We start from the raw sequence: 26,239 nt of genomic DNA on the forward strand, positions 1-26,239 counted from the left end.
GCCAAACACGACCCATGAAAAACAAACCCACATCATAATCCCCACCTCCACCAAATGATTTGGACCCGTGTACAAAGCAAGGTCCATAAAGACATGGATGAGTGAGTTTGAGGTGGAGGAACTTGATTGGCCTCAACCCGATAGAACACCCTTGGGATGAATTAGAGCGGAGACTGCCAGCCAGGCCTTCCCGTCCAACACCAGTGCCTGACCTCACAAATGCACTTTTGGAAGAATAGTCAAACATTCCCATAGACACACTCCTAAACCTTGTGGACAGCCTTCCCAGAAGGGTCGAAGCTGTTATAGGACAACTCAATATTGAACCCTACGGACTAAGACTGGGATGTCATTAACGTTAATGTGCGCGTTAGGGCAGGTGTCCCAATACTTTTGACAGTATAGTGTATATTGAATATTATGTGCGGCCCTTGGGTGATGTCAGGGGCCTCATTTAGGGCCCCCTTTAGCTCACAAGTTGACAACCACTGCTTTATAGGATTCTGTTGTCCAGCAAGGATCACAGGGCTAAATGTCCGAGCATTTGGTCACATGATGGGCCACAGTGTGATCCCACAAGAACAGTTGCTGTAGAGCCAGTCAATAGTTCTTCACCACTCTCGTCTTTTATCCCTTTTAAAAAGAAGGTCCTATTCCATACCAGGGTCACTTTGGGAAAGAAAAAGCAATCAACCATTAAATGCTTCAAGTGTTTAGTGAAAGATTATTATTTTTTTGTTGTTTACTGCTTTTCCTTTTGGCTTCAGCATTGCGAAACGGCTCTAAAATGTGGTCACACCACAGAAGGAGAACATTAGCGATTGCTAAGAGCATTTGAAATCCTTGGTGTTATTGCTAAAAGGCTCCTTCTGTCGAGCTAAGTAGAGTAAATAATTAAACAAGAGTCAGCTGCATCATTTCATTCATTTTGTGAATGTTCTCCCCTCGTTAGGATGGTGTCACACGTTTGGGTAGAGCTTCTACATGTCGATATTTGGATGATCAAATTCCCCAGATTGTATAATTGTTGAGTATTAAAAGACTGCAATTCATCAGACATCAATCTTCTTCAGTCATAGAGCAGCGTGCCGGGGCATGAGAGTAAACCCATGTGGACTGTAAACCCATAAAAGATGTATCTTTTTGTTTAAATGTGGACCTCCTATAAGAGACTGTTCACACTATACTTTGTTTACGTGCGTGCGTCTACACACGGGACTAAGCCACATTGCTGAATGCAGTGCACTGTACACCAATGGGTTTAGCACCGTATTTTGCAGCACCATGCAACACAGATACCAATGGTAAGGCGCTATTCCTCCCACTAATACCAGTGATGGTGCTCTATTCCTCCCACTGATACCAACAATAGGGAACTATTCCTCCCACTGATGCCAGTGATGGGGTACTATTCCTCCAACTGATATCAATGATGGGTAACTATTCCTCCCGGCAATATCGACAATAAGACAGACTTCTTCCAACTGATACCAATGAGGCACTATTCCTCCCACTGATATCAACGATGGGGTACTATTCCTCCCACTGATACCAATTATGGGGTACTATTCCTCCCACTGATACCAATGATGGGGTACTATTCCTCCCACTGATACCAATGATGGGGTACTATTCCTCCCACTGATACCAATGATGCGGTACTATTCCTCCCACTGATACCAATGATGGGGTACTATTCCTCCCACTGATACCACTGGTGGGGAACTATTCCTCCCAGTGATACCGCTGGTGGGGCACTATTTCTCCCACTGATACCACTGGTGGGGCACTATTTCTCCCACTGATACCACTGGTGGGGCACTATTCCTCCCACTGATACCACTGGTGGGGCACTATTCCTCCCACTGATACCACTGATGGGACACTATTCCTACCACTGGTGGGGCACTATTCCTCCCACTGATACCACTGATGGGACACTATTCCTCCCACTGATGGGACACTATTCCTCCCACTGATACCAATGATGGGGCACTATTCCTCCCACTGGTGGGGCACTATTCCTCCCACTGATACCAACAACAGGGAACTATTCCTCCCACTGATATCAATGATGGGTAACTATTCCTCCCAGCGATACCAACAACAAGACAGTCTTCTTCCAACTGATACCAATGTTAAGGCATTATTCTTCCCACTGATACCAATGATAAGGCAGGCACTATCCCTCCCACTGATGCCAACAACGGGGGAACTATTCCTCCCACTGATGCCAATGATGGGGTATTATTTCTCACAGTAATACCAACCATAAGACACTATTCCTCCCACTTATACCAATGATGAGGCATTATTCTTCCCACTGACACCAAAGCTGGGGCCAAATTCCTTCCATTGATACCAGTGATGGGGTACTATTCTTTCCACTGATACCAAGGGGGAACTATTCCTCCTACAGACTGCAGCTGCTGTAATTTATTCACTCCTACCGAATACACAACATTTTCTACTCCCACCCTCTTCAATCTGACCCCTAAAGTCTGAAACTGGCTCTTTGTTTAGAAAGCCGGAGACTCGTGATCTAAAGGGATTGCACATTCTGAATGTACGGTCAGCTAACAGCCTGTGCACTGCTTATGTGCTTTGCATGTGCTTGCTGTACAGTTCATTAAGGTTCTTATCCATTGGTAAGCTGTATAATGAAAACTGACTCACTTGGTGTTCTTGTAGAGCAGGGTTTGCTCACTGTAGATGTGACAGATACGGCTATCACAACATCTCTATAATGCGTGATTCAGACACTTTTGGCTTTCTTAAATTTAACCCTGCAGGTGAAAGCCTTAGCCGTCTCTATAATCCTTGAAGTCAGACAATAAAATGCAATGCAATGTAATGACGAAATGTCTGTGCCCTTCCCATGTGTTTGACATCACCTTCTGCATTACCAATGCAAAGCTTGTAGACAAGGCAGGTTCCAGGTGAAGGTTTTGTGTGCTCCTTCTGTAAAACCTTGTTCCTGGGCTGTATCTAGGCTTGCCACATTTTCTTCAAGCCAAGTCCAAACACTTTAGCTGAAGGGGGACCACTGTGGACTGTGATGTAAAGGGGAACTCTGATGGAAGGAGGTTCCTGCTCACGAAGCCCCCACTTACGTCAGAGTTCCCAGCATCCCCCCCTTAAATCATGGTTCCCAAAGACCCCCTTACATCAGACTCTGCAGAGCACCCCCTCTATCTGGGTCCTCCTTACCTTGGTGTACTCCCTCACTCGGAGGTAGGAGAGAGAAGGGAGGAAGGGGGAGACTTCACTCACCCGAGGATGGAGGCTCAGGCATCGGCACCTTCCATCCACAATGTATCTTCAAATTTCCCACCCACACATCCCTTTTCTGAGGCACAGCATGCCAGGGATGGGAGTATTGGTGGGCAGACATAGAGGGGTAGAGGCAGGAAGATAGGGGGCAGATCAAGCCCTCTCCTCTCCCGGTGGAGAGATGGGGACTTTGCTGACTCTGGGCAGCGTGAGAGTGTGTCACAGACACTTAGCTTAGGCAACTGCAGCCAGCCCTATGGACAGTTGGCAGACCTGATGATTTAGGGTGTACCCAGGCACACCCAGCCCATCTGCACACCCATGCATTGAGCGGTTGTGGTGCCTGGTCCAGTCCAGTTCGTCTGAATAATGTAGGAAAAAGAGGGGAAAAACTGCGCTACGGGAAAAAACAAATGATGTTGAACGGAAGCTGCAATTCAAATGTATACCAAAAATACACCAAACAGAAATAGAAAGAAAAAGAACTGCGCTAGCCACAAAATACCCAATATGATTAGGGTATATGAAAGTGCCAGACCCACACTGTGGGTTTTAGTATCTAGTGTCTCAAAAGACCACCTCCAAGCGTGGTATAAACCATATACAGATAAGTGCAATTAAATTCAAAAAACAAAAAAATATATGTGTATCAATAATGTGAATTCCCCGAGCTCAATATATGCGTATCAAACTCTGTGTATAAACCCCTGAACCATAAAGGTAAGAATATAAAGCATATATATTCACTATTAAGCATAAATGACCTATCGAAAAAATAATAAATCTGTGTTCAGAAACACTCTATGTAATGTCCATACAGTCATATATCAAAAATTGAAAAATTAAATTAAAATAAAAATAAAAAGTAAATGTCCATATAGTGAATGAACACCAGTGGTACAAAACTTCAAATGAGGTACGGCAGTAAAGAAAAGTTCCAAACGGCTAAACTGCAAATACACTAATTGAAAATCTTCTCCAAAGATGTGGTGTGCTTATCCCATCACCGAAATAAATGAATCAGCTCCTTACCAGATCCAGACGACCCCCCGTTACAGAGGGTCACCACAAGCAGTAGCAGTCAAAAGGGTGTCCGGATAGCGCCTCCTCCTCAGATGGTCACGAATCTTCCACGCAATGGGGTTATGGCTGTTACTCACTCCCAACTCGACGTGGTGTCACATAAGGGAAAACATAGGCTCCAGATAGTGTAAAACCAAATGACTTTAATTCTTAAAAGCGAACGTGAACACTTACATAAAAGACTTTAAAAGCAGGTTCAAAACAAAGACGTGCACCGGCCGGATACACGCCAACGCAAAGACCAACCCGTCCTTCCTGGTCCACAGAGAACGAACACGACTTGGGGTGACGTCGACACGTTCGCACCGCCCTACGCATTTCGTAATAATTTACGTCGTCCAGGGGCACGGGCGGCGTGTGACGTCACCCCTTTTATAACCATATATTTAACCAAGCCTCACTTTGGGTCAGCGGCCATCTTAGACGTCACAAACATTAGTAATCAAAGGAACGTAGGCCAAGCCTCACTATCACTCACGAACGTCAGATGTACGTATCCGCAACGAACGTCCTATGGTTGCGGGCCAAACCTCGTTTTCATATGAAAGTTATAGGATCATAAGCCAAGCCTCGCTTCCAGGTATTGGCCCTATCGGCAGAGTGACGTGGCAAATGTCTTCACGTTAAGGTGCGCCTCCTGAACCCCGAAACAGGGTACAGTGTGGATCACCAAAACAGGTCTGAATAATGTGTCTGAGTTTCAGGTGGTCAGAAGCCCGGACACATGATTCAAAACCTGGACTGCACGGCTGAATCCGGGACGGGTGGCAACCCTAGCTATATCTGATTTCGGTATTCATTTTGAGTCACTGGCACAACACAAGCGTGTAGCAAGCCAGATCTCAGATCTGCATGTTTACACAAGCCAAAAAGGGCCACCAAAAGTGGAAGTGGGTGGAAAGAACTAGAACTCTACTGGGGGGTGTCTAGAGCAGAGCATACCATCACTCCCTCACTTTTTGGGGAGCCTAGGTGAGGATAATGTTGGTTCACCTCTCTTCCCTCACCTGCAGCCTTCTGGGATTCATTACATGTCCCTGGAAGCTGCAGGATCAGCCCTACAGCTTTGAGCAATGTTGTGCATGTGCAATAGGGAGCCGGTTATGAGACATCAGGAAGTCACATCCAAGAAGGTGGAGCTGGTGATGACAGTGCTGGGCTCCATGGGCTGGTAAGTACCTGTTTGTTAAAATCAGCAGTAGGGATGAGCTCAGGCGTGTTCACATGGTCCACGTGCAGAGCCCGCCAGGAAGTCGGTGCAGCGCTGCGCTAATCACAGGCAGTGAAACATTGCCCCGATGCGCGGCTGTAGAGATCGGGCAATATCTCACTGCCTGTGTTTAGCGCAGCGCTGCGCCGATTTCCTGGCGGGCTCTGCACGTGGACCATGCAAACACGCCGGAGCTCATCCTTAGTATTTGTAGCTGAGGACTTTTAATTTCTAAGAACAGGAACCAAGTTCCTCTTTAACCCCTTCAATACAGGGCACTTTCACCCCCTTCCTGCCCAGGCTTTCAGTGCTGTCACCCTTCGAATGCAAAACTGTACCCATGAGATTTAATCTTTTTTTATTTAATTTTTTTTATTCATGCAGATTTTTTTTTTTAGTTTTTTGTTTAACAACCACTGTTTATTTAGCAAAAAATAAAAAAATCGAAAAAAAAGACCAAAAAGTTTGAATAAAATATATATTTTTCTCAGTTTCCGTTTTAGAATTCTGCAAATAAATAATCTTTCTTCGTAAATGTATTCTGCTACATTTCTTTGGTGAAAATAACCCAGATCAGTGTTTATTATTTAGTCTGTGGGAAAGTTAGAGTCCACAGGCTATGATATATATATATATATATATATATCTATCTCTCCATTGATCTGAGGCATGGGAATGGCAGGACAGTACAGATAAATGACCCCTTTTTGGAAAGAAAAGTAAAACCTTGGTCTGAGAGCATTTTGCAGGACCAGCAGAATTTTTAAATACATTTTGACTTGATAAACAAGCGATGTCTTAATATACAAGTAGCGTCATCTCACAGCTGAGTATAAAAGAGGAGAGGCGCCTATAAGGCCCCTTTCACACTGAGGCGCTTTGCAGGCGCTACACCGCTAAAAGTAGCACCTGAAAAGCGCCCTGAAACAGCCGCTGCTGGGTCTCCAAGGGCGGTGCGCTGGCAGGACGGTCAGAAAAGTCCTGCAAGCCGCATCTTTGAAGCGCTGTAGGAGCGGTGTATTTACTGCTCCTAAAGCGCCCCTTCCCATAGAAAACAATGAGGCAGCGCTGCAAACCCACCTGCAAAGCAGCGCTTTGTGAGCGGTTGTGGGGGTTAAAACTGCCCCGCTAGCGGCCGCATAGTGCCACTAAAACGACGGTAAATCGGCACTAAATATAGCGCCGCTTTACCGCCAGCGACCGCAACGCCCCAGTGTGAAAGTAGCCTAAGTGTAGTAATATGGTTACATTTAATGAAGGTGCAACATTTAGTAACTCGCATGGTTTATTAAAAGAGGCACATCTAAGTATGCAGGCATCCTCGGAAAAGCTGTTCATAGACCGTCCTCTGCACCACCATCAAAGTCATCCCTTCCACTCTGTGCTCCATGAGCGGTTCAAGCCTCGCTTTCAGATCGCTCTACTGCAGGGTAGTCTTCCCGGTCACTATTGCCGATTGACAGCGGTGAGAGCTGGCGGTATGAAGGAAGGACTATGTGGAAAGCTATTCCCCGGATGCCTGCATACTTAGAATGTGCCCCTTTTAATCCTCAACCATGTGAATTGCTAAATGTTGAACCTTCATTAAATGTAACCATATTGCTACACTAAAGCCCCGTACACACGAGAGGACTTATGTCCGACAGACTTCCGAAGGAGTTCCGTCGGAGTTCTGCTGGAATTCCGACGGAGTTCTGACAGACTTTTCGGCTGAGCGGACTTGGCCACACACGATCACACTAAACTCCGACGGATTCGAACGTAATGACGTACGACTCGGCTCGAATAAGGAAGTTCATAGCCAGTAGCCAATAGCTGCCCTAGCGTCGGTTTTAGTCCGTCGGAGTAGCATACACACGAGCGGATTTTTCGAAGGGGACCGGGTCCGGCGGAGTTCCTTCGGAAAAATTTGAAGCATGTTCCATATTCTAAAGTCCTTCGGACTTTGGCGAGTCAAAAGTCCGTTGCAGCCCACACACGATCGGATAGTCTGACGGACTCAGTCCTTCGGACTTTGGATGTTGAAAAGTCCGCTCGTGTGTACGCGGCATTAGAGGCGCCTCTCTTCTCTTTTATACTCTGTAACTCCTGCTGGATTTGGCTTCTAATCGCCTTGTGGAGGCTTCCATTTGTGGATGGACATTTTATAGTTACACTACCTGATCACATTGCTATGATACTTTTATATGAACTTTAAACTGAAGGACTTATGAATAAATGGTTGTGGAATGAATCTCGCTTTGATATACAAGTGCTTTGGATTACAAGCATGTTTCTGGAACGAATGATGCTCGCAATCCGAGAAGAGGCATGGCAAGTTTTTTTTGTTCTTAAATTTTTTTTTAGGAAAATGAAGAATTAAACGTTTTTTTACTTTTTTTTTTTTTCAAAACTGTCACCAGTGCAGTACATCATCATCCTATGATGGCGTGACAGTGATCAGAGACAGATGGGTGACAGTATGTAAAAAAAAAAAAAAAAAAAAAAAAATTAAAATGGTGATTTATTAATTCCGTACATTTTATAAATAGACCAATTGAAAAATCTGCCTTTAAATTTTTCCTTTTGAAATGTTTTGTATCCAGCTAATGATGAAAATACTCCAGATCGCTCGTCATCCTAATCATTGCCAACAGATGAGAGATCAGCTGTTATCTGATTTGACAGCCAGAGGGTCATGAAGGGGACATAGACAGAGAGATTATTTCATAATGTGGCGCTGGAAGCACAAACGTGTTTTCTCCACAATTCTTTTGTCTGGATTTTGCAGGGAATAACAACGGGCTTACTTTAATGTGTCCGTCCATTAGGTAGAAAAGGCACATCTCTTCATGAACTCATTCAAAAAGTCTGTTTAACGGGTCCGGGTGTTTTAATTTTTTTGCTGCCAGAGCCCTTTTTTTTTATTTTTTTTTTTTTTTGCACATTTGCTTAACCCCTTGCCTCCCAAGCCAAGTCTGACACTTCTCTCTTATATGTAAAAATCATTATTTTTTTTGCTAAATAATTACTCAGAAACCCCAAGCAGTATATATGTTTTTTTATTTTTTTGTTTTTGTTTTATTTTTTTGCAAAGACCCTAAGTCAAGGGTCAGCAACCTTTTTCCACTTAAAAGTCGGATTCAATGTATGTGAATGCATGGAGGGCCATATTCACCTGCTAATAAATGAAGCAAATAATAATCCTAACATAGAAATGATAACAGTACAGGTTCACCTCAGTTAAAGGTGCTTCGCTAATACAAAGCCACAGAGGTGGCTGTGGCTGGGTGCAGAGGTGGCTGTGGACAGGAGGGGGGGTACAGAGGTGGCTGTGGCTGGGTACAGAGGTGGCTGTGGCTGGGTACAGAGGTGGCTGTGGCTGGGTACAGAGGTGGCTGTGGCTGGGTACAGAGGTGGCTGTGGCTGGGTACAGAGGTGGCTGTGACGGGGTACAGAGGTGGCTGTGGACAGGAGGGGGGTACAGAGGTGGCTGTGGACAGGAGGGGGGTACAGAGGTGGCTGTGGACAGGAGGGGGTACAGAGGTGGCTGTGGACAGGAGGAGGGGTACAGAAGTGGCTGTGGACAGGAGGAGGGGTACAGAGGTGGCTGTGGCTGGGTACAGAGGTGGCTGTGGCTGGGGGGGGTACAGAGGTGGCTGTGGACAGGAGGGGGGGTACAGAGGTGGCTGTGGACAGGAGGGGGGTACAGAGGCTGTGGACAGGAGGGGAGGTACAGAGGTGGCTGTGGACAGGAGGGGAGGTACAGAGGTGGCTGTGGACAGGAGGGGAGGTACAGAGGTGGCTGTGGACAGGAGGGGAGGTACAGAGGTGGCTGTGGACAGGAGGGGAGGTACAGAGGTGGCTGTGGACAGGAGGGGAGGTACAGAGGTGGCTGTGGACAGGAGGGGAGGTACAGAGGTGGCTGTGGACAGGAGGGGAGGTACAGAGGTGGCTGTGGACAGGAGGGGAGGTACAGAGGTGGCTGTGGACAGGAGGGAAGGTACAGAGGTGGCTGTGGACAGGAGGGTGGACGGGGGGGTACAAAGGTGGCTGTGGACCGTACCAGGCCGCATGCCCCCAAAATGGGGATGGGTGCTTTCGGGGGGGGGGGGGGGTGTATCCAAATACAAATCCAGTTATTACCTTGTAAAAAAAAAAAAAGTAATAACCTCATCACTGTGCTGTACCTGCACAGAGAGCAGAGCAGTGGGAAGGACCTAACGGGCTCCACCCACTACAGGATGCCTACAGAAAACTACAGGAGGGGGCGGATACAAGACCAGTCACTCTGCACAAGGAGAGAGAGCAGCAGTGAGCGGTCTTCATTACAGGAAGCTTCTGCACAGAGACAAAGTCTCATGTTGGATTACTGCACAGATCTGGATGAAATTCACAAAGCACGCCAAGATTCGAGGAAGAATACTTATGACTCTTGTATTGAGATATTTGGTTATCCCGGAATCCAGCCTTGACATGCCTTTTGATTTCACAACAGGAAGATGACATATTTTCCTGATGCCTCTTCGGCCCGGAAACCAAATAGCATTTTCTTTAATGGTTCGTAATCCGCTTGGTGTTCCTTGCCGGTGGATTCCCGAAGGCGGTGACTCATCTAAACAGTCGCTCTCATTTGCTTAGATAAATGCTAATGGCAAATGATTAATGGTTCTAATGGCACTTTGACTCTTGGCTGAAAGACATGAGCTTGTCATGGATGGGACAAAATACTGATTTTGATCCAGGGGACTAGAGGAGAAAGCCCTTGAGTGGCTGCTAAAACCGACCCGGGCATCTGAATGTGAAATCAGATTAGGGTCACCTTGCAGATATTTTATAGTTTGTAGTGTACATGAAGTGCAATGTTAGAAGCATAGGTGTGCGCACAGGGTGTGCCAGGTGTGCATGGGTACACCCTAATCACCCGTGTGTTGTTGACTCCATCTGTTTAGACCCCTGATATTTCCCAAAAGGCTCCTAAAAAAAAAAAAAAAAAAAAAAAAAAATCGAAATAAATAAAAACTAGTGACACGAGCACATCGGGATCGCGCCGCTGCGCAGGCCCGCGCAGGCCAGCGCACGTGATCCCCTCCCCCGTCCTTCTGAGGGGACATTTCTGAATGTCCACTCAGAAGGAGAGTGCTCCCACTCGGCCGTACATATGCAGTGGCCGGGTGGAAAGTGGTTAAGGACCGAGCCTCTCTTTTACTGTAGATGTGTTTACAAGTTAAAAACAGTTTTTTTGCTAGAAAATTACTTAAAACCCCCCCCCAAACATTATACTTTTTTTTTTTCTAACACCCTAGAGAATAAAATGGTGGTCATTGCAATACTTTCTGTCACACTGTATTTGCGTGGGGGTCTTGCAAGCGCATATTTTTTAAAAAAATACACTTTTTTTTTTTAAATTAAATAAGGCGACAGTAAAGTTAGCCCAATTTTTTTATTTTTTTTTATATTGTGAAAGATAATGTTACGCTGAGTAAATTGATATGCAACATGTCACGATTCAAAATTGCGCCCACTCGTGGAATGGCGACAAACATGCATGTATTGCGTTACAGAGGAGGTCTAGGGCTAGAATTATTGCTCTCGCTCTACCAATCGCGGCGATACCTCACGTGTGGTTTGAACACCGTTTTCATATGCGGACACTGCTCACGTATGCATTCGCTTCTGCGCTTGAGCTGGGCAGAACGGGGCGCGTGTAATTTTTTTAATCTTATTTAACCTTTTTTATTTTTACACGGTTTAAAAAAAATAAAAATAAATAAAGTGTCACTTTATATTCCTATTACAAAGAATGTGAACATCCCTTGTAATAGAAAAAAAGCATGACAGGTCCTCTTAAATATGAGATCAGGGGTCAAAAAATGCAATAAAAAAATAAATAAATAAATAGTCATTTAAAAAAATAGGAGCTATGGGCGGAAGTGACGTTTTGACGTCGCTTCCGCCCTGCGGTGTCATGGAGACGGGTAGGGGCCATCTTCCCCTCACTCGTCTCCATGCACAGCCACGGGAAGGATCCGATTGCCGCTGCCGACGGCTCCGGTAAGCGGCGGAGAGGCCCCGGATTGTGGCAGGAGTGGAGGGGGGCCCTCCCCCGCCGCCGATAAAAGTGATCTTGCAGCGAATCCGCCCCAGAGACCACTTTTATCTGGTACTGGGCTGCCGGCCGAACACTGCAATATTCGGGGTTATGGCAGTAAGCTGCAGCCATAACAACGATATCCGTCCTCAAAGTGAGGACGTACATCGGTGTACGGCGGTTCGGAAGTGATTAATACATCTAGACCTTTTCTGGCGCTTTTTGTTCACATGTAAAAAAAAAAAAAATGTACTTCGAACCCCCAAACAATGTTTTGGTAAAATATAAAAGATGTTGTTATGCCGAGTAAATAGATACCAAACCTGTAATGCTTTAAAATGGCGCACACCCGTGCAATGGCGTCAAAAGCCGTACATTTTACTATCCATAGGCAATGCTTTAAAAGCCCTGAGAAGCTGGACTGGGAAGTTACATAGTTAATCAGGTTGAAAAAAAAGACACAAGTCCATCTAGTTCAACCATAAAAATAAATTAAATAAAAAATAATATACAATCCCATGTACACAACCCTATACCCACAGTTGATCCAGAGGAAGGCGAAAAAAAACCCTGCAAAGCATTTTCCAATTTGCTACAACAGGGAAAAAATTCCTTCCTGATCCCCCAAGAGGCAATCGGCTTTTCCCTGGATAAACATTGCCTATAAGACTCAATTCACACAGGGGCAACTTTGGAATCCAACTTCAAGTCGCCCCAAGTCGCCCCTAGTTGCCTCAAGTCCTGCTACATGTAAAAATCAATGTAAGTGAATGAGAGCCGTCTTAATGCACACTACTGAAGTCTCTCCGACCTCAGAAAAGGTTCCTGTACTACTTCAATCCGACTTCTAGGCGACTGGTACCCATTGATTTCAATGGAGGTCGCCTCCAAGTCAGATCTCCATCTATATTGAAGCGACAATGTCGCCTCTCTCACAGAATAATCAGCTCTCAAGGGGGAAGTCCACGCCAAATTTTAAATAAAAAACCAGCATGGGTTCCCCCTCCGGGAGCATACCAGGCCCTTGGGTTGAAGAAACGGCATACCAGACCCTTATCCGAGCACGCAGCCTGGCCAGTCAGGAAAGGGGGTGGGGACGATCGAGCACCCCCCCCCCCCTCTCCTGAACTGTACCAGGCCACTCACAGATGCTCTTCAAGCTTCACCCCTGCTGACGCGTTGGGTCCCTGGCTTGGCACGCCGCAAAAGTCACCTCTGCTGACCTGCTAGGTCCCTTGCTTGGCACTTGCTGAAGTTTTCCCACTTCTTCACCGTCCCCGGCTGGCAAGAAGTCTGCTCTGGTACTGACCTCAGCTTACTCAGTGATCTCCAGTAACAAGGTGAATTGCCCTCTTAGTGGCGACAGCTTTCCTTCAACCACCGACCACGACTGGTTCCCCGGCCGGCGGAACCGTTACTTTTGGTTGGACTACAAGCCCGCAGTCCCAACCCTACGCTGCTTCCCTGCTTCTGGATAGGCCCTCAGACAGCCCAGCAGCCAGATGTCTCCAGGATAGACCTTAGGTTTCTGGTCTAGCAGCTCGGGGCAATACGCCACACGCCTACCCAGACAGCCGTCCAGGTGGCATAGAACCCCGATCAACTGACCTCACCCAAATAAATAGGTTCTCCCAGAAGGCCAAGGGACCCAAGAAAATCCCTGCCCATTGGCCGAGACACCCCATTCATTCCTAATCTGTCCTTGCAATGCCCTTGTCTTATCTAATGTCATCAGATACCCAGTCACCTAGCGACAGAAGAGAGAAGTGCAGCAATTTTTCAGAATTGAGGTGAAATCAATTGACCTCCTAACCATTGGCCAAGGCAACTACCGCTTGGCAATACATTTAATAACAACCCTGCCAAACACATCAGGGTGCTACACACGGTACAAAGTTAAAACGGGCAACGTTCCCAATCAGGCTGACTCGGGCACTGATGGATCACAATGCAGTCCAGGGAAATCCAGACGGGTACATCGACCATGGATGCCGTGATGTTTAACAACCTACAGTGAGTGGTGAGCCGGACTCGTCGGTTTGGATGGAGGACGTCGCTATGGACTGGGCAGTGTTGTCCACATGATCAGAAGGAAGGGGCCGTGGTGGGCGTGGCAGAGGGCGTCGCTGGGCTCCTGGATGGAACTGACGTGTCAGAGATGGGAAGCAGCCGCGGCCAGCATGGAACGCAAACGCCCATACGTACATAAGGGCTGGGATGAGCATAGTGTCCCTCTCCGTTTCCTCTTGGCGCACAGCAAAAACAGATGCCTGGAGGTAATTGAGATTAAAGCCATTCCTAAAGGTGCCCTCACTGACAATGAAAGGTTTTCTCACCTTTGCAGGAGAGAAGTATTTTGGATTTATTATTTTGTCACCCATAGGGTTGAATGCGGACCTAGGAGTACACAATGTCCAACTGGCTGTCAGCAATTTCCTTTTGAAGGTGTATGTGGTTTATTGCAGCCACGTTTCAACACTTCCCAGTCCAGCTTCTGAGCGCTGTCAACCCCCATTATCTTCAGCACTTGATCCCATGCCACCAGACAGCGGCACAGCTCAGCTGGCTACACATCATACCGGGTGGCTTTTCTGTCATTGGCGCCTGGAACCGAGTTCTTTAATGCTTTAACCCTTTTGCTTCCAGAGCTGTTTTTGCGTTGTTTTTTTTTTGTTGCACACATGTTTAATAAAATAATTTTAGGCCTGAAGATTACACAAAACCCACCAATATTATATATTTTCCGAAAGCAGACACCCTAGAGAATAAAATAGTGGTAGTTGGAATTTTTTTATTTCCCACGATATTGCCGCAAAGGTCTAGGAAGGGCAAAATTTCAGTAAAAAAAAACACACTAACGTGAATTTAAGGCAAACAAACACATTAAATTACCCAACACATAGGCGCTCGACGCATGCGTTTACATTCGTGCTTATGTATATGTGGGGGGCCTAAAAAAAAAATTGGGGTGGGGGGTGATTTTATGTGTAACTTTATTTTTTTGCAAAAAAAAAAAATTTTTTTCATCACATATCCCATATGTGATGTTTTTTGGTGACAGGTTCTCTTTATTGAGATATGTATGTGACCTATATGAGATATATGTGACCCTGCATGTCTCCACTGGATGTTTTGCAATGCAGATCGCACTGCAGAACATCCTCTCTCGGCAAAGTGAGCCGAGGACACCGTGAGCTCAACCCAGAATTGACGTCAGAGACGTCGCTTTCCGTATCACATTCTATGCATTAAGGTGAAAAATCTATTGTGCTGCAGTTCTCCCCAGCCCCCCCCCCTTTATCTTACCTAAACCCGATCATTTCAGCGACAAGAACGAGCCCAGCAGCTCCAGCCAGTGTCTCGGGCCCTCATTGGATAGATTGATAGCAGCAGAAGCCATTGGCTCCTGCTGCTGTCAATCAAATCCAGTGACACGGGAGTTGGAGGACGGACCGAATCCTGCTGTCTGTGTCAATGGACGCAGCAGCAGAACTCGGGAGTGCACCTTCACGAGTGCCCCCATGGAATGCGGCTCGCCGTGGGAGCACCCGGTGAGGAGGAGCCAGGAGTAATGCCGGAAGACCCCAAATAAGGAGGATCGGGGCTCCGTATAACAGGTTTGTTATTTTTGCAAAAAGAACATTTTACAATCATTTTAAAGTGGTTGTAAACCCTTACAAACCACTTTGACCTACAGGTAAGCCTAGATTAAGGCTTACCTGTAGGTGCAAGAAATATCTCCTAAACCTATACGATTTAGGCGATATCTACAAAAAGACAGCGGCGCACTGAGCACGCCGCAGATCACGGCGATATGCCGCTTGTGTCGGCTCCCGTGCGCATGCGCGGGAGTGACGTCATCGCAGCTCCGCCGAATCACAGCGCCGGAGCAGCGAGACCTGGAAGTCACTCCGGGATACATGGCAGCGGCAAGGATAAAGGAGGAGGACCGCTTCAGGGGCTTCGTTCTCAGGTAAGTTATTCATAAAGAGCTAGTATGCTGTGCATACTAGCTCATTATGCCTTTGCCTTGCAGGTTGCATTTAAAAAAAAAATTGCCTTTACTTCCTCTTTAAGGTTTGACATGTTGGGTATCTATTTACTCTTCATCTTTTACCGAAAAATTGGGTCATTTATTGCGTTTTATACCCCCTAAAATTAACTGTTAATGTGTCTTTTTTTTCCTTTTTACCCTTGCAGTAATATTGTGACTTAAAATATTGGAACTACCACTATTAAATATAATGTTTGGGGGTTTTATGTAATCTTCAGGCCTAAAATAATTTTTTCTAAAAGTGTGCAAAAAAATGCAAAAATGGCTCTAGCTGTGAAAGGGTTAAATGATACAAAAAAAAATGGCTCATAGATTCGGCTCTGGCAACAAAAGGGTTGAAAATAAATGTGTGCATTAAATAGAAACAAAAATGTATTTTTTTTTAAATGCGACGTGAAAAACCAGTGAAACAACATGGCAGCCAGATAATTAGCATTTTTTTTTTTTTTTTAAACTGGGGGTCAGCATTGGCAGCATTAGTTTTTTTTTTTTTTGTTTTTTTTTGTTTTTTTTCTCTCTCTCTCAGTGCAGGTTTCCTTTAAACCCCATATTAATGTTCTCCTTACATGACCCTTTTGGCCTTTGACATTATTGGGAGTGATTGTGCTCTTATCTCTTTCCTGATGTCACTTTGATTATCTCCTGATGGTGCAGAGTCCGCAGCGGCGTATCCTGGGCCTCCTCTGAGCCAATTTTCCAGGAATCCAGGTTGGCCGACACGTGGCGTGGTGGTGTTTGTGCTAGGATCTAGAGGGGAAAGGCTTGTACATAAATATTAGGATTTTGCTGCCGTGATGGAAAACCTCTTGTTTGCTTTGGATGCTCTCACGGAAATCTCCATTGTATATACACATTCGTTTGTAGTTAACGAAGTCCTTTCCATGGCTATTAAGGTGTAAAGTTTATGCATTACCGAGTAGTGGGCATCCTCATTAAAGCGGTAGTAAACGCAAAACAAAACAAAAAAAACCTGCAAAACACTAGCATAATGTGCTAGTATGCATTGCATACTAGCACATTATGAAATGCTTACCTTAGAAGGAAGCCCTTAAGCAGCGCCCGCACACCGCTGAGGGAGCTGGTATGTTCCCTCTGCGTTTCTTCCGGGATCGCCACTCACAGCGCCGGAACCGCGATGACGTCACTCCCGTGCATGTGAGAGCCCTCCTTTCCGGCAAGTTCGGGCAGGATACGCCGGACCTGCAGAGCGCATGCGCCGCTGACATCAGCGGCTGCAAGCAGGATCCATATCCATATCTTATTATAGGCTTAACTGTAGGTAAAAATCACCAAGCGGGGTATACAACCACTTTAAATGTAAACTTGGGGAACATTTGAAAATCAGGGTTCGCTGATAGGCCTCATTTTTCACCTGCGGTTGGGGGGTGGTAAAAAACATGCAGTGGAGCTGTGTTTTTTACTGCCCAGCAACCACTCTTCTGTAAGCTGCAAAGGCAACAATGAACAATGGCGCAGCAAGCATTAAAGTGGTTGTAAGTTGTACCTGTAGGTAAGTCTATAATAAGGCTTACCTAGAGGTACAGTAAATATCTCGCAAACGTGCGGCGTTTAGGAGATATTTATCATGTAGTGCGCCGATAATGTCATCAGCGCATGCGCTATGAAGAACCGGCCTTTCAGAGCGTGGAATAAAATAGTAATTAAATGGTGAATAAGGAGTTAAAGAGGAAGTAAACCCTGATGGGTGCAAAGGTAAAGCATAATGGGCTAGTAGCCCATTATGTGACACTTACCCGCAGGAGAAGCCTGCGATGACCCCGTCTTCCTCGCTAGTAGCGAGCGTCCATTCTTCACCCTTCTGCCTTCTGGGGCTGCAAACTCCAGCTCTGTGGCCGTATGGCGATTTGCAAATATCTCCTAGACTGTGCAGATCTGGCAGATATTTCAAGCACCTACAGGTAAGCTTTAATCTAGGCTTACCTGTAGGTTAAAGTGGTTGTGAAGGGTTTACAACCACTTTAATAAGGCTGCTTAGAGTAAATTAAGGGTTAATAAGGGGTTAAACAGAAGAACAATTTAATAAAACCCAACAAAAAATGTTTTTTTTACTTGACAAGGTTGCTTTAAACTGACTTCATTTGCAGACCAAAGGTCATCCCTTTGATCTGTAAATTAATAAACTAAAGGACAGATAAGAAGATACAATGTTTCTTTTTGATCTTTTAGCACTGGGCAATGTTGTTGATAAACATTGCGGCTGCTGTTTTTTTTTTTTTTTTTGCAGCTGTGAGCAGGGGAACGGCTCTGCACTTTTTACATGAATCGTGGAAATGCTGGATTAAGATCATATGGGGGGGGGGGGGGGGATCGCAATCTTTTAACGATTAATTGTGCAGCTTTAGCAGGCAGTAGCACACTCCAAAAGTAACCCATTCAACTTAATTGGGGCCACCCTGTAAATGCACACAGTTGTGGCATAATGTGTGGATTTTAAGGGGTTAAAGCAGGTGGTGAGAAAGCAATATAACTCCTCCTCACTGCCTGTCAACTGCCCTCTCAAAAGTTGTCCATGGTGGATAGCTCTTCAGCAGGCAGTACTTGTATAAACAAGTCCATAATACTTTCTTTGCTCCCTCCAAGCTGCTGGGCCTTATGCCGCGTACACACGATCGGAATTTCGCGCAGCAAAAGACCGATGAGAACTTTTCGTCAGAAAATGCGACCGTGTGTATGCTCCATCAGAATTTTGCTGGCCGAATTTCTGCCAGCAAAAGATTGAGAGCAGGTTCTATCGAAATTCCGATTGTGTGTATGCAATTCCGACACGCAAAAACTCATGCATGCTCAGATTCAACTACGAGATGGAAGCTACTGGCTATTGAACTTCCTTTTCTAGTCCCGTCGTACGTGTTGTACGTCACCGCGTTCTTGATGGTCGGAATTTGGTGTTACCATGTGTATACAAGACAGCTTGAGCGAAATCCCATCAGAATTCCATCAGGAAAACCATCAGAGCTTTTTCCGATCAAAATTCAGATTGTGTGTACGCGGCATTACTATGGTTGCTGAGCCGCTCATCATATTTTAGAACCAGTGATCTTGTGCAGGAGGCAGCAAGGGGTGAGTCAGACATCTTAAAAGGTTAGTTCATCATTTGCATAAAACATGCAAAATCTAATGTTGTAATCCAGGAAAATACGGTATTCTGGCCACTAGAGGGAGCGGATGAGCATAAGAAATTATTATTTATTTACTATGATCATCAGTTCGATCTAGTGGCTATAATGCTGTATTTTCTTGATGCACTCTATTCTGTATGAAGACTAACATTTGTCAAAATTAAATTGCCACGCAACGAACCCACCGCAAACCTAAACACCCCTTTCACACCAGGGCGTTTTGCAGGCGCTATAGCGTTAGAAATAGCGCCTGCAATCCACCCTAAAGAAGCTGCACCATTGTGTGTAGTGTGAAAGCCCAGAAGGCTTTCACACTACAGCGGTGCGCTGGCATGAAAAAAATTTACCTTTTTAGGAGGTATGGGCAGAAGTGACGTTTTGACATCGCTTCCGCCCTCCTATGGTATAGAGATGAGAAGGAACCGATCACCTCCACCGCTACCGATGGCTCCAGTAAGCGGCGGAGGGCGCGGGAGGGGGGTGGCACCTCTCCTGCTGTCGATAACTGTGATCTTGCGGCGAACCCGCTGCAGAGACCACCGTTATCGCACACATGACCGCCTCCTGTAAAGAGGGAGATCTCGGTTGTGGCAGCAGCTGCTGCCGTTACCGAGATATCCCTCTTTAAAGTACTGACGTATATGTACATGAGGCGGTCCTTGAGTGGTTAAACCCAAGACCAAAAATGTCATATAGTTCAACTTGCCAGTCCTCGGATGTGGTGGCTGCATTAATTACTATTATTTTTTTTTTTTTTTTTCATTTTATTTGTTGATCCTGCCAGAAACACTCTAGGGCACTTCCTGGCGCGTCATATGCTTGCTTCCCCCAGATCATGCTATGGTTCCATCTGCTAACCCCTACACTATTGCTGTGCCCTTTAGTGATGTAGGGGCTGGTAGGTGGAACCACAGTAGTTGAAGCATACCTAGATCCAAGAAGAAAAAGTTAATAGATTGCAGCTTCTAAATTTCAAATATGGTGCCTGCATTTGTTTTCTTTTTTTCAGGCTAAGTATATTTTCTGCAGGTATGGAAAAATGACTGTCCTAGTGTGAGTGGCACTCATTCCGTGTATGGAAGAGCAGTATTGTCCCTCTAGGATAAGGTGCTAGGACTACAGAACTTCTCCCCTTCTTCTCATCCTCAAAGTATAGGTGTATTCTGTAGTTCACCAAGAGAACTGGACAGGTTTGGCATCACTGTATCCGGTAAAACGGCAGAGAGATTTCTAGCAGGATCAACAGGTATTATCAAAAAGATATAATAAAGCTCCTTCAATTTGAAGGATTGTTAGGAATTGCATACATTTTAACAAGACTTGGGTAGGAAAGAAGGAGCACCCGGTGTCCATATAACTGCATCCATTGATGTATAGTCCATAAGATTTTTACTTTTTTTTTGTTTTTTAAAAGTGTTAACCTGTACATTGGGCCAACGCGTTTCAGGGGAATGAACTTCTTCTAAAGGGCCAACGAGTAAGCACAAAAAATAAAAATAAAAATACCGTAAGGTCGTAGCCCAAACCCAAGCCCCTAAGAGGGTCTACCTCCACCATCCACTGTTGGGTACAACCTACTGGAAGGGATTGCTTCCTCTTTGCCCACACAATCACCCACCCACAACCAGTGACCCAGTCAGTCCAGCATGGTATCCAGCACAGTTATAGATACTGTAGCTGCTGACTTTTTTAATAAAAGGCTTGCCTGTCCAGGAATCCAGCACCATTGTCATCTGGGCCAGTTATTGGCCTGTCTTTGGGTCTCCAACGCTGGCATATTTACTTTGGGAAGCCAGCTATGACGCCTTGCAGCTTTACAGCCAGCATCCCACTGCAGAGCTGTTCTGCACTTTGTGAATGGTCCTACAGCCTCCCAGGACCTTTGACGTATCCCAGAAGGCTGCAGGCAAAGATATGGGGGAACTGAGTGGAAGCAGGTACCTAGGTACCCACCCCCCCAAAAGAAATAAATGTCCAAAAGTGGAAGAGGAAGGGGTGGCGAAATAATGGAACTTCCCTTTTTGAGTGAAGTTCAGCTTTAATTCATGAGAATAGCCTAAATGAGAAAAGTACCACATTATGGCCACTAGGCAGCAGTGACAATCATTTCTTATTAACTATGATACTCCACTCCATCTAGGGGCCATAATGTGGTATTTTCTTGATGCTATTCTTATAAATATAAAACATCCAACCTAGTGCGATAACAGTTAATAGATTTTTTTTCCGCATCTGCACGGAGCAAATGTGCATGCAGTTTCACAAGGTAAATAGCTTTGCAATTTTTTTTCCAAATGGCGTATATGTCTACGGTGTGCCTAGAGGCTGATGTTCTAGGTTCCCTTCATGAACTAGGAAATCTAGACTATAGGGTTCCTTGAGCATATTCTAAACTCCCCCATCCCACTAGGATGACACTTAGGGGTTGATTTACTAAAACTGGAGAGTGCAAACTCTGGTACGGCTGTACATGCTAGCCAATTGGCTTCTAACTTCAGCTTGTTCAATTAAGTTTTGACAAAAAAAACTGAAAGCTGACTGGTTTCTGTGCAGAACTGCACCAGATTTTGCACTCTCCGGTTTTAATAAATCAACCCCTTAGGGTCTGGGCTTTAGCTAGTTAAAGATTTCTATGGCCCCATGGGTGTTCTCCATTCAGCCCACTCTGGGGTATTCCCAACTTCCTGCACTTTCACTCCTTACCTGATCCTCAACTCTGGGCCAGATACGAAGTTTAGACTCTGTGGGATGTGTTCTCGGCAGGTTCTTTGCTCCACTTTCCTGAAACTAACTACTAACTAACTACTAACGATCAGACTTTTTGACAACAAACATGCAAATTAGCTGTTTTGGACCAACATCCGACCGTGTGTACGCTCCATCGGACAAACTTTTTTGGTTTTCATCAGACTTTTGTTGGCTGTGCGAACGGACAAACTTTCTGGCAACAAAAGTCCGAAGGAGCAAAGTCTGATCGTGTGTACAGAAAACCATAGGACTTTTGTACAAAGTACAAACAGACATGCTCAGAACCAATGCAAAAGATCAGACAACAATACAGAAGTTGACCAAAGGTGGCGGTAAAGAGCAGAAAAAACCACGTGATTTGGTGAAAGTTGGCTGAAAAAGTCCTGCTGTGTGTATGCAATACAAGTTCAGGGCCGACGCCCTTTGTACAAAAATCCAAGGGAAAGTTTGTACAAAGTCCTATCGTGTGTATGAGGCTTGAGTCTTACAATGGACCCCATCATGAAACTTCTTGTTCATGAATTGTCTAAACCCTTGTCCGCTCTTTACCTGGTCTTGCTTAGCGTTGACTCCCCTAAGATGGAACGGTGTTGGGACTTGTGGAAGGCTGACCTTCCTAAACCTTGATTGGGAGGACTGTCTTGAAGATCGCACCAAACTTCTAATCTCCTCACGGGACAAACTGATTCAGATAAAATTCCTGCACAGGGTTTACTGCACCCCTCCAGAGACTGCATAGAATATATCCTCAGAGGTCACAAGAGTGTCCTCACTGTAAGGATGGTATAGGCACGTATCTTCTCATGTCCTGGAGTTGTCCGGGGGTGGTTCGGTTTTGGGGAGAAGGGGTTGAACTTCTCTTCAGCTGACCTTCCTGGTCTCTCCCGAACTGGTGTTACTGGGAATTCAGGATGATGAACAGGGGCCTAGATGCACTAAATTGCTACTCTCATATCTGTTTTATTATGCCAAAAGAGAAATTATATTCAAGTGGAATGCCCATTCCCCTCCCTCTGTAGGTTCCTGGGAAAAATCTATTAACACTGCTCCTACTATGTACAAGTTGACTTGTTACGGTAGGAACTGCCCTAGGAAGTTTGATGTGGTATGGCGGCCATGGACAGCTTGGGCAGGGAGGGGACCTGTTGGTGTGGATGCGATACCCTCCTTATATGTTCTTTATGTATCAAAGGTTGGGCATTGCTATCCTTGCCGGTTTTGTATGTGCTTGTTTTCTGTCATGAGGACTTGGCATAGCATAAAAATAGCACATATGTTATGGTTTTTTTTCCAGATTCAAGCTGGCTGACATTTTAAATCCATGTATGTAAAAAGCCCAGTGATGACATGATAGGTGCTCTTTTTTAATTTGGTGCAGGCTATGAGTAAATATGAATATATTTTTCCTTTTTTTTTTTTTCAGTTCCTCATTGTCCCTTCTATAATTGGAAGTGCTCTTCTACATCGTATGTCAGATGACCGATGGGAAAAGATAACTGCCTGGATTTATGGCATGGGCCTGTGTGCCCTTTTTATAGTGTCCACTGTGTTTCATATAGTCACCTGGAAGAAGAGTCACCTACGGTACGTACCTCGGTGTAAAAAGAACCATTTCACGGGAATGGGGAGGGGGGGGGGGGTTGCAAAGGGACACTCCTTCCACCTAAACATTGACTTTAAAGCTTTAAAAAAGAACAGACCTCAGTGAAATCTTGACTGAGGTCTGAAACCATCTTCACTCTGCAAGTAAAAGTGGTATTGTTGCTTGTATCCTCTTTGAAGGGGATTTTCCCTCACTTCCTGTTCTTTCAAACAAACAGGAAGTGAGTTCCCAAAGGAGACAGCAAAAGGTGAAGTTCTAACCCCTCCAAGCTATTCCCAAAATACATTTTGTCCGCCCCTTAGAAACTCAGTGCACCTTTCTGACGACAAAAAAAAAATTCTATTTTGCTGCCCATAATTGTTTGACCCAATGCCAGCAGGTTATAGTCCTGAAAATAAATTTCTCCTTCATTATAGGTCAAATATACCAGAAAATATCAAGGAATTGATGAGGGCTGAGGGAGCAGAGACAAGACAACCTGCACTTTCTGTTAAAAAGAAGGCATTTCCAGCATTCCTTTAGATGTGCATATCCCTTCTTTATCCATGCAGCCTATAGAAAATAGTCGCCAACCTTATCTGATTTCCAGGGGCTTTCTAGGCTTTGAAAAAAAAAAATCCCAAAAATATGTCTGTTTTTGAATGTTAATAAACTTTAATAAATCCACTATTTTGGATTCTAAGTTTTATCTCTGTTATTTTTCTGCATAATCTGGATTTAATAATGTTGAGATGGTTTCCAAAGAGGTAAGGTGGACTGCAAAGACTTAGAACATTAAGATGTGGACAGACCTTCATTTGGGGTAGCGCTAGCGGAGAGACTGGCAGCTAGGGGCATGTACATCTAAAGGAATTTGAGGATGCTCTCTCTCGTACTAGTGCCCCGTGTTTGAAGTCTTCTGCAAGAATCTTTATCAGCCATCAGGCAGAAAAAGTTGAACTGGCAGATCGTTGAGGATCCCAGTAGAGCTCTCAGGGGACAGAAGGACAAAGGTGAAAGGCTATATTTGCAAACTTGCTTCAATTGCCTGACTATGTTAAATGAGCAAATGTGGGATACAAGTGCACTTGTTCTTTAAACCTCTGGCTGCTGTAGATTGCCCCTAATAAAGAGAGTGTATGGTGGTTTTGTATATATGTATATTTTTTTGGATTATTGTCGAGACCTATCAAAATGTTTTTTTTTTTACTTGCTTTGAATCATCACATGAATATTTCATATTTTTATGCACAAGCAGAAATTAGAGCTTTAGTCTACACAGGTTTGCCAACCTCTCCTTAGCTACTCTGTTTATAAAAGCCTATTTTTTACAGAGTGCAATAGCTCAAGCCGAGTCAATGCGCTAACTCATCACCCCTTCCCACCCCCTCCGCTTGCCTTCTCAGTCAACCCTGTATAAAGTTTTAATCAGAATCTGAAAGGAAACCGCTTTTGCTCTCTTTAGAAACACCATAATACTCTTAGCCCTTGTACACATGGTCGGACATTCCGACAACAAAATCCGTCGGATTTTGTCCGAAACTTGTGTTGCATACACACGGTCGGACAAAGTTGTCGGAAAATCCGATCGTACGTAACGTGATGACGTTATTTCGTTACGACCGGACTACGTTCAGGCTGGTAGCCTATAGCTTTGGTCTAGGAATTTGATCTGAGCATGCGTGGCACTTTGATCGAAATTCTCTACACACATTCGGACAAAGTGCGATCGGATCATGTTGTCGGAAAGTTTTATAGCCCAGCTCTAAAACTGTGTCGGTCGGATATTCCGACGGAAACAGTCCGATGGAGCCCACACACAGTCGGATTATCCGACAACACGGTCCGATCGGACATTTTCCGTCGGAATGTCCAACCGTGTGTACAAGGGCTTAGAATCCTATGTCATGTGTGCACATTATATAAAATGTGCATTTGTAAATAATAAGATTATAAACATATACAAAAAAATCACACAGATGCACTATGTTGATAAGTTGGTTGACACCTGACCATCACACCTATATGACATTGTTAAACATCCCATTCCAAAACCATGGAATTTAATATTGAGTTGGTCCCCCTTTGTGGCTATAACAGTCTCCACTCTCCTGGGAAGCCAATCGGTGTTCCAATTCTTCTCTAAGATATCCAGTAGGGTTGATGTCGGGGCTCTGTACAGGCCACTTGAGTTCCTCCACACCAAACCCATTAAATCATGTCTTTATGGAACTGGCTTTGTTACAAGCACAACAGAAGAAACGGTGTGCTGGCATCATGAAGCATGTTCTACCATTTAATAAGAATAAGGTATAACTATCTTCTGTCTTGCCAATATCAGAAAACCCTATCCGCTACAAGATCTGCTGGCTAAAATGATGTTTGGAAGCTGGCTTTTATGGATCGTATGATTGTGAAATATACAGTTGATAAACCTAATCTGCAGAATTAATTAATTTTGGGGCTCACTTTTGCACAGTCATGCTGGAATAGAAAAGGGCCTTCCTCAAACAAGTGCACAGTGGTCAAAAATAAAATGTGTATGCTGTAACATTACCAGTACCCTTTACTGGAAATGCCTTAAACGATTCAGAAGGGTCGCCATATACTCTTGGCCAGGTGATGGTCAGGTGTCCACAACCTTTTGGCAATATTGTGAAAAAAACTTAAATTTAAACATGTCTGAAATAAAATGAACCTAAAACAATTCTAGTTTCCCCTAAAAATCCAACACTGTTGGTTGCCTTGGGCTATTAAATTTTGCAGTGTTGGTTGTTTGCCTAATAAAATATCTCAGCCCAGTTTTGTTATTAGTGATGGGGCTGTGCTGAAGAACAATTGGTAATTGCCATGGTCTCCTTGGCTCTTCCTTAGTAGAATAAAAGCTAAGTTAGAGTTTCATTTTCTCAGCACAGTTGCACGTCCCCATTGAGGATATGGCCTAAGTGGGAGTCTTGTTTTGCCACTGAGGGATTCTGCCTCTAGTAGCCATTTCTCTTCTTTCTTATTTCCCCACCATCCCTTGCACTTCCTCCTGTCTTGCTGCCCTACTTGTAGCTCCACATTCCTCAAGTCACCA

At 44.9% G+C, this 26,239-nt stretch overlaps 1 protein-coding gene across 3 annotated transcripts in view; it reads left to right on the forward strand.

Annotated features, from left to right (window-relative positions):
* Positions 1 to 26,239, forward strand: part of MMD (monocyte to macrophage differentiation associated) — a 217,964-nt gene that overhangs the window by 172,084 nt on the left and 19,641 nt on the right. For all 3 annotated transcript variants that reach the window (XM_077458940.1, XM_077458941.1, XM_077458942.1), the window contains one exon: positions 23,002 to 23,162. In XM_077458940.1, the coding sequence (XP_077315066.1) occupies positions 23,002 to 23,162 (161 nt within the window). The remainder of the gene's footprint in view (positions 1 to 23,001; positions 23,163 to 26,239) is intronic.

The sequence above is a fragment of the Lithobates pipiens genome, unplaced genomic scaffold (genome assembly GCF_037356315.1).
Source record: "Lithobates pipiens isolate NorthernLeopardFrog02 unplaced genomic scaffold, aLitPip1_a1.2 Scaffold_28, whole genome shotgun sequence".
NCBI classification, from domain to species: Eukaryota; Metazoa; Chordata; class Amphibia; order Anura; family Ranidae; genus Lithobates; species Lithobates pipiens.